The sequence below is a fragment of the Rutidosis leptorrhynchoides genome, chromosome 9 (assembly GCF_046630445.1).
Source record: "Rutidosis leptorrhynchoides isolate AG116_Rl617_1_P2 chromosome 9, CSIRO_AGI_Rlap_v1, whole genome shotgun sequence".
Lineage (NCBI taxonomy): Eukaryota > Viridiplantae > Streptophyta > Magnoliopsida > Asterales > Asteraceae > Rutidosis > Rutidosis leptorrhynchoides.
This window is the reverse complement of record NC_092341.1, coordinates 343,135,534-343,149,949: the sequence shown is the minus strand read 5'-3', so window position 1 is coordinate 343,149,949 and position 14,416 is coordinate 343,135,534. Positions and strand designations below refer to the sequence as shown.

The 14,416-nt window shown below is 37.4% G+C and overlaps 1 protein-coding gene across 2 annotated transcripts; it reads left to right on the top strand.

Annotated features, from left to right (window-relative positions):
• Nucleotides 1-524: 524 nt before the first annotated feature.
• Nucleotides 525-11,539, top strand: LOC139865968 (glutamate synthase 1 [NADH], chloroplastic-like). Of its 2 annotated transcripts, XM_071854087.1 has the most exons (21): nt 525-1,039; nt 1,127-1,246; nt 2,462-2,575; nt 2,683-2,835; nt 2,916-3,016; nt 3,109-3,205; nt 3,453-3,562; nt 3,655-3,758; nt 3,841-4,020; nt 4,154-4,497; nt 4,686-4,747; nt 4,852-5,321; nt 5,790-6,659; nt 6,759-6,913; nt 7,337-7,498; nt 7,579-9,393; nt 9,501-9,769; nt 9,847-10,152; nt 10,241-10,508; nt 10,630-10,887; nt 10,989-11,539. In XM_071854087.1, exons 1-21 carry the CDS (start codon nt 653-655, stop codon nt 11,250-11,252), a joined length of 6,609 nt encoding a protein of 2,202 aa, XP_071710188.1. In that variant the 5' UTR covers nt 525-652; the 3' UTR covers nt 11,253-11,539. The 2 variants fall into 2 exon arrangements, with proteins under 2 accessions (XP_071710188.1, XP_071710189.1); XM_071854088.1 differs by lacking the exons at nt 525-1,039; nt 1,127-1,246; nt 2,462-2,575; ... (1 more) ...; nt 2,916-3,016; nt 3,109-3,205 and adding an exon at nt 3,251-3,375.
• Nucleotides 11,540-14,416: the final 2,877 nt, after the last annotated feature.

Genomic DNA, 14,416 nt, shown 5'->3' with positions numbered 1-14,416 from the left:
ATCAAATTTTTTGTTCGACTTTGAATTTTTTGTTCGTCCGTGTTTTGTATTTTTGCTCGAATTCATCTTTTTTTTTTGCTCGAATTTAAGTGTATTTAGGTGTTTTTTAGAGTTTCTAGAGTTCTTACACTAAAAAAGTTCTCACTGGATCCTCTCCCTATATATATATATATACTCCATATTGTACATGTATTTGGGTATTTGAGTATTTGAGCGGGTGTAAAATTAAAAGTTGACCCTAAAAAATGTGAAAAATAAACATATATCTGGGCCCACACCACATCCAACAATGACATCCTTGTTGGATAGATTAGCTGTTAACCTCCTGCCTCTTCTATATAATCCTCTCTACACCAACCTCGACGAGGGCGAAAAGAAACCACCTGTACCCTCTTCCTTTATTGTGTTTGCCTTATATACATGCACACATCTGTATCTATCTCCAATCGTCTACCTAAGTTTTCGTTTTATTGTATTCCCCCCCCCCCCCCCCCCCCCCCCCCCCCTTTTTTTTTTTTTTTCAGATTCCACACACATCAAATCCAGATCTGTTAGATAAAACTTGTTTGTTAATAACAACTTAATTGTTATTGTTAATTAAAAATTATTAATTAATTATTAATTATAATTATTATTTTAGAATTTTAAAAAAATGGCGGTGCCTTTGAATCACGCTATACACGTTCGACCAGACCCGACGACGTTTGTTAATACTGCTACTAGTCGTCCGATAAACGGTCTAGCTCGGATAGCTGCTGGTAAAACTAACCGGACGTGCACTTCAGTTTTGAAACAGTCGAGTAAGTTTAATGGAGCAGCTAGGGTTTTACGTGGATTCGGGTCGGGTTGTGAGACGTTACAGGAATTGAAAGCGGATAGTCCGAGATGTGACCCGAAGGTGATGAGGAGAATGGTGGTTAGGTGTAATTTGTCGTTAGTGCCTGAGAAGCCATTAGGGTTATATGATCCGAAATTTGATAAGGATGCATGTGGAGTTGGGTTTGTTGCTGAATTATCAGGTGTTGCTAACAGAAAAACGGTATGCATAATAATTGTACTTCTATTTTGTATTTTTATTTATTTTGGATTAATTATTAAAGATGAAATTGGGAATTGAATAAATTAGGTGACTGATGGAATTGAGATGTTGGTGCGTATGTCACATAGAGGTGCTTGTGGATGTGAGACGAATACCGGTGATGGTGCCGGAATTCTTGTTGGACTTCCGCATGATTTCTACAAGGAGGTATATTTATATATATTATATAAAATAAAAAAATATAATATTTTTTTTTGTAATTATTATAATTTATATTAATATTTAATATTTATATTTATTTATAATTGTAATTATTATATTATTATATAATATTATAATTATATTATATTATATTATAATTATAACTATAAGAATGATTCTCACACAGACTTTTTTATCCTCACACATCTATTTTAACCTTTTACTCTTCTAAATATGTGTGACCTATTTTAACCCTTTATTCTTCTAATTCTAATTCTAATTCTAATTCTAATTCTAAATATGTGTTAGAATCATCCCATAACTTAATAACTTAACTATAATTATTATATTATATATGCATACTTTAAGCATGACTGTATGTAGTGTAGTTGTAGTATATAATCATATAATACTCCGTAAGTGTATATATGAAACCACGATTACTTCTAATTAATCCCCTATTACTTCTTTTTAAAAGCAGTACGTTCGATTTTTCAAATGAGTCAAAATCGTGTTTGTTGCTCAAGTAGGTCAAAGTCAAAATTAGTCACATGAATTTAAAATACAGTTTATAAACAAAGAATGTTTTTTTGACAATTATGATAAAGTTTATGTTTATGGTTTTATTCCGTATTTACCCTTATAAATTTTAAAATTAATATTTAAATGTCTAAAAAGTACAATCCTATTATTTCTGATTAGTTCCGATTAGGTGGTGGTTGGATGCAAGTTTTTAAGTGATCTCTATAATTTTTTTTTTCCAACTTAAGTGATCTCTATCAAAGATCAGAAGTATATAAATGGCTGATTTAGTTGGGGTAATTAGAAGTATTACGGAGTAATTTTTGATTGTAGTTAATTTTCACTTTTCTTGCCATACATGATTATTTTGACCCAAAATATTCAAGTTACGATTTCTGTAATATACATGACATTATCTCATAATCCGGAGTATTTTGGTGAGTAGAATTCGTGTGAAAAAAGTAACTATCGAAAACGATCACCAATCACATATATCCAACTTGTGCTTGATGACTGATAGGTAATAAACTGAAAAGGATATGGGTTTTGTCTTTAACTCTGTTTAAATTAGGTTTTGGATTTGATTTTACTTGGTTGATTCATGATTGCGACAATGATAGCTTTATGGATTTTAATTTTGCTGATATATTAATATTTATTATTATTATTATTATTTATGTGCTCCCCATGCAACACCAGTTGGCAAAGGATGAGGGGTTTGAGCTACCACCACCCGGGGAATATGCAGTCGGCATGTTCTTCTTGCCTACTTCCGATACTAGGAGGGAGCAAAGCAAGATTGTATTCACAAAGGTACGTTAGCTTTATATGATGATTGATACTTTATGAATTTATAATCATAGTTTGATCTTGTGCGGTTCAAGACACACATTTTAAAAAAGTGTAAATATTATTTCCAGGTTGCTGAATCACTCGGGCACACCGTGCTTGGCTGGCGTACTGTTCCCACTGATAATTCAGGTTTGGGCAAGTCTGCTCTACAAACCGAACCCGTCATTGAACAAGTGTTTCTCACACCAACATCTAGGTCAAAAGCTGATTTTGAGCAGCAGGTGTTTATAAAAACTTAGTTTTCATGCTCATTTTTGGTTCTTATATGTATAATTTGACCAATTTGTATTGCTATATGCAGATGTACATACTAAGGAGGGTTTCAATGGTAGCCATCCAAGCTGCATTGAATCTTCAACATGGCGGGGTTAAGGACTTCTATATATGTTCTTTATCATCTAGGTTTGCTTTTTCTATAACCGTTAAATTTTCAAATTCTAGTATGCTAAATATTATATTGTGATGGGTTGTTGAATTTGAGTTATATTGTGCAGAACGGTTGTGTACAAAGGTCAGTTAAAACCGAACCAGTTGAAGGAGTATTATTTTGCTGATCTTGGGAATGAAAGGTTTACGAGCTACATGGCCCTGGTAAATATTTAATCCATAAACTTGATTTTTTATCTGCTGACATCATACTTAACAACAGCATTGGATCAACCGGTTAACGGGAGAGAGATGTGATGTTGAGGAATGACTTCCAAGGCATTTTTTGATTAAATAATGAATTTGGATCGGATGCTCGATTGGATTCTTTTGTGGTGAGTTGGTAAATAAAAACTACATCATGTTTACATAACTTGATGCCGTCTTTTGGTTTTGGTGTCCTTTTGTGCAGATTCATTCTCGATTTTCAACCAACACTTTTCCCAGTTGGGATCGGGCTCAACCTATGCGTGTTCTTGGCCATAATGGAGAAATTAACACACTTAGAGGGAATGTTAATTGGTAAGTCTTGTACTTTTCTCAATATTGTCGTTGGCTTATCAATGTATTATAACTGTTAATGTAATGTAATTGTATGTATCTATAATATTCAGGATGAAGGCACGCGAAGGCCTTCTGAAATGCAAGGAGCTTGGCCTTTCAAAGAACGAGTTGAAGAAACTTCTTCCCATTGTAGATGTCAGCTCGTCTGATTCAGGTGTGTACAAATTTGTCCAATTAAAAAAACTTTTTGTTGTTGAATATAATGATTGTAATAATAAATTGTTGTTGATTTGCAGGTGCTTTTGATGGTGTCCTTGAGTTATTAGTGAGAGCTGGTAGAAGTCTTCCCGAGGCTGTTATGATGATGATCCCCGAAGCCTGGCAAAACAACAAAAATATGGATCCTCAAAGGAAGGCCTTGTATGAATATTGCTCAGCTTTAATGGAGCCCTGGGATGGACCTGCTCTAGTTTCATGTATGGCTTACAATACTTTAAGTTACGCCTTTATAACATTATCAGAGTTGACCCGTTATAAGTAAATGGTTTGTAATTGCCACTTCTTTCAACTTTTTATTTGTTCACATTGTAATTACCACTTTTTGTGTAGTTACTGATGGCCGATACCTTGGAGCTACATTGGACCGAAATGGATTGCGTCCGGGTCGTTTTTATGTTACTCACAGTGGGCGAGTTATAATGGCGAGTGAGGTTGGAGTTGTTGACATTCCACCAGAAGACGTGGCTAGGAAAGGTAGACTCAATCCGGGAATGATGCTTCTTGTGGACTTTGAGAAACATATCGTTGTTGATGATGAAGCCTTAAAACAACAATATTCTCATGCAAAACCATATTGTGCATGGTTAGAAAAGCAAAAGATAGAACTCAAGCACATTGTTGAATCTGTTACTAAATCTTCACGTATATGCCCTCCTATTGCTGGAGTGTCAAAGGTAAGGCTTTTTTTTCATCTTCAGTTAAAAAGTTCATTTTTATTTTTCATTTTTTATTGTTTGCTTGTTGAGATTGTGATGTTTCATCTTCAGATAGTTAAATGTAGGCAAAATCTGAAAAGATTGAACACTTCTAATTTTACTTTTTTTTAATAGCATTTACATTGACTTTAAATTTCAAATTTTAGGCATCTTCCGAGGATGATAACATGGGTATTCAGGGACTCTTGGCTCCATTGAAGGCTTTTGGGTATCTAAACTTCTAATATAAATTATAAATAGTCCTTCATTTGTTGGTTATATTTCTATTTTTTTTATTGATTTTATTAATTGGGATATGGGATTATTATGCAGCTATACGATTGAATCGTTGGAAATGCTTTTACTACCAATGGCAAAAGATGGGGTTGAGGCACTTGGTTCAATGGGAAACGATGCTCCATTGGCTGTGATGTCTAACAGAGAGAAGCTAACATTCGAGTATTTTAAACAAATGTTTGCACAAGTAACTAACCCACCTATCGATCCTATACGCGAAAAAATTGTAACTTCCATGGAATGCATGGTGGGACCCGAAGGTGATCTTACAGAGATTACAGAAGAGCAATGCCATCGCCTTTCACTAAAAGGCCCACTTTTGTCTATCGAAGAGATGGAATCCATTAAAAATATGAATTTCAGAGGCTGGAGAAGCAAAGTTCTTGATATAACTTACCCTAAAGAACTTGGACGCAAGGGTTTGGAGCAAACCTTGGATAGAATCTGCTCGCAGGCTCATGATGCCATCAAACAGGGTTATACTACGTTGGTGCTTTCTGACAGAGGTAAACATTCAAATATATTCACGAAATGGGTGGGACCTGTTGGTTGTATAAGGGTCAACTATGGTTTGGGTCGAGTCTGGTATTCTTTCTCTTTGTCAAAACAGGCGGGATCTGTAGGTCATTTTTCACATATGTCATATATTAAATTTTAATGATGCTATTCTATGAATGAATATAAAAATTCATCAAAATTTAGGAGGTTCTATGCACTAAAAATGCCTGTTTGCGTGGCTTGACTTCTAAATTCTAATGCATGAGCCATATAACCTTTTGACCTGTTTAACTTAAACACACCTTTGTGTCAAGTGAGTTGAACAGATTAAAAAAATGCAATCTTGACACATTTACCTATAATAGTTTGACACATTTTACATTTGCTCATTAATGGTTCGAAATTGCCACCACTAATTTCCACATATGGATTGGACATTTATTGGATGATCTAAATTCCTGTTTCTTGTATTGCAGCCTTTTCATCAAAGCGAGTTGCAGTAAGCTCTCTTTTGGCTGTTGGTGCAGTCCACCATCATTTGGTTAAGAAACTCGAAAGAACCCGGGTTGCGTTAATGGTTGAATCCGCCGAGCCTCGTGAAGTGCATCATTTCTGTACACTTGTTGGCTTCGGTGTTGATGCTATATGTCCATATTTAGCCGTGGAAGCCATTTGGAGGATGCAAGTTGATGGTAAAATCCCACCGAAGTCAAACGGCGACTTCCACACAAAAGACGAATTAGTCAAAAAGTACTACAAAGCAAGTCACTACGGTATGCAAAAAGTTCTCGCCAAAATGGGAATTTCAACTTTGGCATCATATAAAGGTGCTCAAATCTTTGAAGCAGTCGGGTTATCAACCGAAGTTATGGAACGATGCTTTGCTGGCACTCCAAGTAGAGTCGAAGGAGCCACATTTGAAGCATTAGCGGGTGATGCTCTTCAGTTGCACGGGTTAGGGTTTCCGACCCGCGGGTATCCGCCCAACAGTGCAGAAGCGGTTGCTTTACCAAACAACGGTGATTACCATTGGAGAAAAGGTGGTGAAATTCATTTGAATGATCCTCTTGCCATTGCAAAGCTGCAAGAGGCTGCTAGGGGCAATAGCGTTGCTGCTTATAAAGAGTATTCGAAACGTATTCATGAATTGAATAAAGAATGCAATCTACGTGGACTTTTAAAGTTTAAAGAGGGTAGTGTTAAGGTTCCTTTGGAAGAGGTTGAACCTGCTAGTGAAATAGTGAAACGATTCTGTACTGGTGCCATGAGTTACGGTTCTATTTCGTTGGAAGCTCATACCACTCTTGCCATGGCTATGAACAAAATCGGTGGAAAATCTAACACTGGTATGTACCTCTCAATGCAGATTTTTAAGATTTTCACAAGATTTTGTCATGTTTTTATACAAGGCTTACAATTAAAAAAATTTAATAATAATTTTATAGGTGAGGGAGGTGAAAATCCGTCTCGTATGATACCACTACCAGATGGTTCAATAAACCCAAAGAGGAGTGCAATTAAGCAGGTTGCTAGTGGACGATTTGGAGTTTCTAGTTATTACCTTACAAACGCCGATGAACTGCAAATTAAGATGGCTCAGGTAATAATGTTTTTTTTAATCATATTGTAAAGTAATCCGAGTCACCCTGTCATTACAGAACTCGGAATTACCCGATTTTGGCAGCTCTGGGAGTACTCGGTCAAACTCAGTCAAACATGGTCAAACTCGGTCAAAACTTGCGATTGCTCGGAAAATTGGTCAAAATCAAGCAAAACTCAATCTGCCGAAATTGGTCAATAAAACGACCAAAATCAGTCAAAGTCAACTTAGTCAACATCCGAGTACTCCCTAAAATGTCCTGACTGAGTACTACCCGAGTAGCGATTTTAGCAACCTTGACAGAAGTTCCTCATGTTTATGCACATATGTTAATGGACAGATGATGGTAACTTTGCATCTTCAACTAATATTTGTTTAGTGGATGCTGATTACGGTTTTATATTCTGAATTTCATCATTACAGGGAGCAAAGCCGGGGGAAGGTGGTGAACTGCCAGGGCACAAAGTTATTGGCGACATTGCTCTCACGAGAAATTCGACCGCTGGCGTTGGATTAATTAGTCCTCCGCCACATCATGATATCTATTCTATTGAAGATCTTGCTCAGTTAATTCATGATCTGAAGGTAATAATAACTTTGGTAATGTTTTTAGGTTATGTACAGTAAGTTATAATTTTTTTGACACTTGTATTTGGTATCTTTAGAACGCAAATCCTTCCGCTCGTGTAAGTGTGAAGCTGGTTTCCGAAGCTGGTGTGGGAGTAATTGCTAGTGGAGTGGTTAAGGGCCATGCAGACCATGTTTTGATTTCAGGTCATGATGGTGGAACTGGTGCTTCTAGGTGGACTGGGATCAAGAGTGCTGGGCTTCCATGGGAGCTAGGTCTAGCCGAAACACACCAAACTTTGGTTGCGAATGATCTTCGAGGTCGAACCGTCCTCCAGACCGATGGTCAACTAAAAACCGGAAGAGATGTAGCCATTGCTGCTCTTCTCGGTGCTGAGGAGTTCGGTTTTAGTACTGCACCACTCATTACACTTGGCTGCATCATGATGAGAAAGTGTCACAAAAACACTTGTCCTGTTGGGATTGCCACACAGGATCCTGTTCTTCGTGAAAAATTCGCAGGGGAACCTGAACATGTTATCAATTTCTTTTTCATGTTAGCAGAAGAAATGAGGGAAATTATGTCCGAGATGGGTTTTAGAACCGTTAACGAAATGGTGGGACGTGCAGATATGCTTGAAGTTGATAAAGAACTTACAAAAAACAACGAGAAATTAAAAAGCATTGATCTGTCACTATTACTTCGACCTGCTGCTGACATCCGACCTGATGCAGCCCAAACTTGTGTAGAAAAACAAGATCATGGTTTAGATATGGCTCTTGATCAACGGCTAATATCACTCGCGAAACCTGCTTTAGAAAAAGGGCTTCCTGTATACATTGAATCACCAATTTGTAACGTTAACCGTGCAGTCGGGACGATGCTTAGCCATGAAGTAACAAAACGGTACCATTTACCGGGCCTACCAACCGACACTATCCATGTTAAACTTAACGGTAGTGCGGGTCAAAGTATCGCGGCTTTTCTTTGCTCGGGAATTATGCTTGAGTTAGAAGGCGACAGCAATGATTATGTCGGGAAAGGGTTATCAGGTGGCAAAATTGTCGTTTATCCTCCTAAAGGTAGCGGGTTTGATCCTAAAGAGAATATCGTGATTGGAAACGTGGCTCTATATGGTGCAACAAGTGGCGAGGCTTATTTTAATGGTATGGCGGCCGAACGTTTTTGTGTGCGAAACTCGGGAGCTAAAACGGTTGTCGAAGGTGTCGGTGATCACGGGTGTGAATACATGACTGGTGGGACCGTAGTAATTTTGGGTAAAACCGGGAGGAACTTTGCTGCGGGTATGAGTGGAGGAATTGCGTATGTTCTTGATGTTGACTTGAAGTTTCGGTCAAGATGTAATACAGAGTTGGTTGATTTAGATAAGGTGGAAGACGAGGACGATATTATGACTCTTAGAATGATGATTCAGCAACACCAACGGCACACAAACAGCCAGCTGGCGAAAGAAGTACTTAACAATTTTGATAATCTTTTGCCTAAATTTGTTAAGGTGTTCCCAAGGGATTATAAGCAGATTTTAGCTACAATGAAAGAAAACGAAATTGCACAAAAGGCTGTTGAAGAAGCTGATATTCGAGAAGAAGATGAATTAAAGGAGAAAGATGCGTTCGAAGAACTTAAAAAGTTGGCAGCTAAATCTGTTAATAAGGTCGTTGACCCGGTCATTGAGGTTAAACAGGATGAACCGGTGACCCGACCTTCTCGGGTCGAAGATCCGGTTAAAAACCGTGGGTTTATTGCGTACGAGCGTGAGGGTGTATCGTACCGTGACCCGACTATTCGGATGAACGATTGGAATGAAGTAATGGAAGAAACAAAACCTGGCCCTCTCTTAAAAACTCAATCCGCACGTTGCATGGATTGTGGTACACCTTTTTGCCATCAGGTAAACAATGTGGTTGTATAGAAAATTACTATATGCTTTGAATTGGTTTAATTAATAATTAATCAATAATCAATTAATTTATTAAAATTTTAAAAAAATAATGGCAGGAGAATTCTGGATGTCCACTTGGCAATAAAATTCCGGAATTTAATGAGTTAGTTTACCAGAATAGATGGCGTGAAGCATTGGATCGACTTCTTGAAACAAACAATTTCCCCGAGTTCACGGGTCGAGTCTGCCCCGCTCCATGTGAAGGATCGTGTGTCCTCGGTATAATCGAAAATCCCGTCTCTATTAAAAACATCGAGTGCTCGATTATCGACAAAGCCTTTGAAGAAGGTTGGATGGTGCCTAGGCCCCCCATCCATAGAACAGGGTATGTTTGACTTTCTCTTCATTGACTTTATTTGTCTCTTGATACTGTGATTAACTAACTGTTTTCTTTTTCTACAGTAAAAAGGTTGCTATTGTCGGTAGCGGGCCCGCTGGTTTGGCTGCAGCCGATCAACTTAATAGGGTTGGCCATACGGTTACTGTTTTTGAGCGTTCTGATCGAATCGGTGGACTCATGATGTACGGGGTTCCTAACATGAAGGCGGACAAAATTGATGTTGTTCAAAGACGGGTCGACCTTATGGCTATGGAAGGTGTTAACTTTGTTGTGAATGCCAATGTTGGAATCGATCCATCGTTTTCCATTGAGCAACTTCGTAATGATAACGATGCCGTTATTTTGGCCTTGGGATCCACAAAGCCAAGGTGTGTGAAAACTGTGATAATCGAGTATTCTGTTATTTTTTATGTCTAGTATCATAATATTGAAACAATTAAAAATGTTATGTTACAGGGACCTTCCTGTTCCAGGACGTGAGCTATCGGGAATACATTTCGCTATGGAATTTTTGCATGCAAATACTAAAAGCTTATTCGACAGCAATCTTACAGACAATAACTATATATCTGCCAAGGATAAAAAGGTAATTGTAATAGGCGGAGGCGACACAGGCACAGATTGTATCGGGACTTCAATACGACATGGTTGCACTAGCATTGTAAATCTCGAGCTTCTTCCTGAGCCACCTCGAACTCGAGCTCCCGGAAACCCTTGGCCTCAGGTTTGTCTCTTTCTTTAAACACTATAAAAAACTATAAAAAATTAAAATAAAAATAAAAATAAAAATAAAAACAATATCTTGCCAGCAGTTTCTGATTTTGGTCTTGTTTTTTGGCTTGTAGTGGCCTCGTGTATTTCGTGTAGATTATGGACATCAGGAAGCTGCTACGAAATTCGGGAAAGACCCACGATCGTATGAGGTTCTGACGAAAAGGTTTATTAGCAATGAGAATGGATCAGTGAAAGGCGTGGAAATTGTTCGTGTTCAATGGGCAAAAGATGACTCTGGACGGTTCCAATTTAAGGAGGTTGAAGGTTCGGAAGAAATCCTTGAGGCTGACCTGGTTTTGCTAGCCATGGGTTTCCTCGGTCCTGAATCGGTTAGTACTTATGAACTCGACTATTAAGACCCAATTTTCAGCAAGCAGGTCGAAATTGCTACCTATAGTATTTGCTGATTTGTTTGAAATTATGTTGACAGACGATAGCGGATAAACTGGGGTTGGAGAAAGATGGGAGATCGAATGTAAAGGCAGAGTACGGGAGATTTTCAACGAATGTAGATGGTGTATTTGCAGCGGGTGATTGTCGAAGAGGACAGTCACTGGTTGTGTGGGCCATCTCAGAAGGGCGACAGGTGGCAGCACAGGTGGACAAGTTCATGATGAAAGATGGAAAGGATCTTGAAGAAAGGTTGCAGGAAGAAAAGGAAAAGAGAGTGCAACAAGCAGTCAGGATATCGTAGATACAAAGAAGACATTTGAAAAAGGTTTTTATAGGGGTGGTTTTTGGGGGTTTTGTGTGGAAGGTTTAGTTTTGTATGCTGCTCTCTGATTTGTTTATAGCCTATTTTATCTTATTTTTTTGTTGGTTATTGAATGCTTGAACTTTGAACAATAAAATGTACAGATGAGTCTTTTTTGTCATTTATGGCTAGTTTTGGCATCCAATATGCAATTTAGCGTTGCATGTGATTGTTGGCTTATTTTGTATGTGCGCGTAAATTGAATCCAAATATCTTTTTTATTTAAATTGCAAATGCAAATTCTTTATCTTTTCTTTTTTCAAATCGTGTTGAAGCTGATGATCTGGGTGTATAAATACAGAGTTTACTACGTCTTGTCTTCTTGCGCACCGAGTTACTTATGTAATGGTGCTTAGCAAGTTATTAGCTACCAGTGTGGCAGTGTTAGCATGGAAGTTGACTGATTCTATTATATGACATCCATTACTCCTTTTAGGCTATTCCCAACTGTTCCCGCTCTCCTCACTTGCTCATCTAGACCTCGAGGGCTTCATTCACATTCACGTAGCTCTCAGTAGCCCTCCTCCCTCTCGTGCTCCTTCGCGTGCTTTTTCAACATACACGAGAGTGGAAGTTTACAAAGAGTGATGAATAAATAAATTGTACTTATATCTTGGTAAAAACCGAGTCTCAATTAGTATGTCATGGTTGAAAGTGATTTAGTTCTGGATTATTCTTGTTGTTGAAGTGCGTGATGAGAAAATATGTCATGGTTGCGAATGACCTTACGATGATAAAAAAAATACCTGCAATTGGACTTCATGGCTAGGGTTTGGAATTTACATAGTAACAAGCTGGTGCTCGAAAGGATGTCGAGAGGACTTTCGAAATTCTACAAGGTTGGTGGCATATTGTTCAACAACCGGCAAGATCATACAAAGTGGTTATTATGGGACGACTGATGTAAACGCGCGACATATTACACAACATGATTGCTGATGACAACGGTTATAACATAGCGGAGAAAGAGTTAATATATGAACCAGTTCATAATATGCAACACACTTGAATCGATAGGTATGATGATGCTTACGATCGAAGAAACAAGGAACTACGTGATCGAGAAGCGCACCAAAGATTGTGACAATATTTAGTTGGGAATTTATGGTCTCTTCGAGAATAAATATTATTTTTATTTTAAGAATCTTAGTTTTTTTATGAATTGTATTTTTTTGTATGTTAACGAAATGATTTTCAAAGTTTAAAGTGTTTAATTTAAATAGTTTATCTTAATAAAATAAATTAATTAATTAAAATAATTAAGTATTATAAATAATAAAATACCGAGTAATTAAAATGAACACTGAAAAATAAAAAAGTAACACAACCATTTTTTATACATACATAACCAAGTAATCAAATATGTTTACTATACATATCACTTCCATAAAAAAATAAACAATGGTTTTCAGATTCGATATAGAAGTCTCATTCAACTTAGGGTTGTCGTTAATGAGTTGTCGTTAATACACGTGTAATTTTTACGTGGCAAGTTCATTTAAGACACGTCACCTTTACTACTACTCACCAATATGCGAATTAATTTTTCATTTGTTTATTGTTTATTTCACTTTTCTCGCAACCAAAAAGAACATCAATGGCAATGACTAACCTGCGCCGCCTACTGTCATCACCGCCGGCAGACCTCTCACGTCCGGCCGTCATCATTTCCACTGTCCGATCGCAACTCCCAAACATAAACCGATTCATCTCCACTTCACCCGAAACCATTCAAACTGACTCATCTAACAATCACGGATCCATGAACGAACAAGAAGATAAGATCCAAAAACCTAATGATCAAAACGAAGTAGAAGACGACGGTGACGATGAATTGGATATTAATAAAGCTACAGGTGAAATTGGCGGACCAAAAGGTCCTGAACCTACTCGGTTCGGTGATTGGGAACGGAACGGTCGTTGCTCTGATTTTTAGGTCACGAGTTTTTTGCGATTAAAGAGGTTAGGGTTTTTATTGTACTTTTAATTTTATGTGCTTTTTTAATTTTAATACTCCGTAATCAATAATCAATTGTGATTGGATTAGATGTGTTGAATAAATGAATTTAGATCCGTGTTTATTAATAACGGAAATAGTGATGATTTGTGAATTTATTATTTGGAACATAAGCTCAATCGGATTGAAGTTTGTTATTAGCTTTGATTATTATGTATGTTTATAGGCCTATTATTAACTTTTAACAATAGGAGTATCCAGTTCTAGGCTATATTAGCTTACAGAAAGCACATTGTATTGTACGGAGTATTCTAAATTTATATTCTTTATATCTAGTTGTTGAAATCACCTAGGGCTTAGTCGGGTGCCCATGACGGATGATGTTATCATATGCTGTTTTGATCTAAATCCAACTTTAATGGAAGGACTTTGTGCGAGTCACATGCTGATGAAAAGGATATAAGAAATGAGATTTATACTAATGACGGATAGCCGGACTCTATGGTAGTGTTGTGGGAAAGGGGTTCCTATGGTAGTGTTGTGGGAGAGTGTTGTTAAATATGATTGATAGTTATGTGATAACAAGATCTACGGAGTATTAATTTAATACAAAAAATAGAGAACCAATTAAAATTAAGTAAATATCGTTGTGTTGCTCGTGGTGCGCACGCCTCAAATTTGTTGTCCCACAATGCCCCATAGGGAGCGTTGTAGCTGCTTCCACATGGCAAAAACCACGCCCCATAGGGAATGGTCTTACTAGTGGTTTTCGTAGTACACCATGAAATATTCACGGGTTGCTTATTAGCCATGTCTTTCCATGTAGAGGTATGTTGAAGACTTGAAGCGCACAAGTCTTCTGTCTAGGGGTGACTAGGGAAAGGGTAGAAAACAATCACGAGATAGTCTAGTCAATTCGTGTAAATAGGAAAAATCTCCGATGTCTATGCATTTACTATTTCATTTTTTTGAGAAAAGGAACACTCACTCACACCCTTATACCGGGCATTTGTTTGAGTCTTAGGACTTTAATCTAACCTAATGGTTGAAAGGTTTGTTGCAATACCTCTAGGCCAATAACCTTTCGGTTGTTTTAGATGACACATTGACAATTTCGACCCAAATTTCATGTAACAACTTTTACCGT

Coding starts and splice junctions, on each gene's coding strand:
- LOC139865968 (XM_071854087.1), top strand. CDS start 653: ATGGCGGTGCCTTTGAATCACGCTATACACGTTCGACCAGACCCGACG. Junction 1,040..1,126: donor GTGTTGCTAACAGAAAAACG/GTATGCATAATA, acceptor TGAATAAATTAG/GTGACTGATGGAATTGAGAT. Junction 4,748..4,851: donor GCTCCATTGAAGGCTTTTGG/GTATCTAAACTT, acceptor ATTATTATGCAG/CTATACGATTGAATCGTTGG.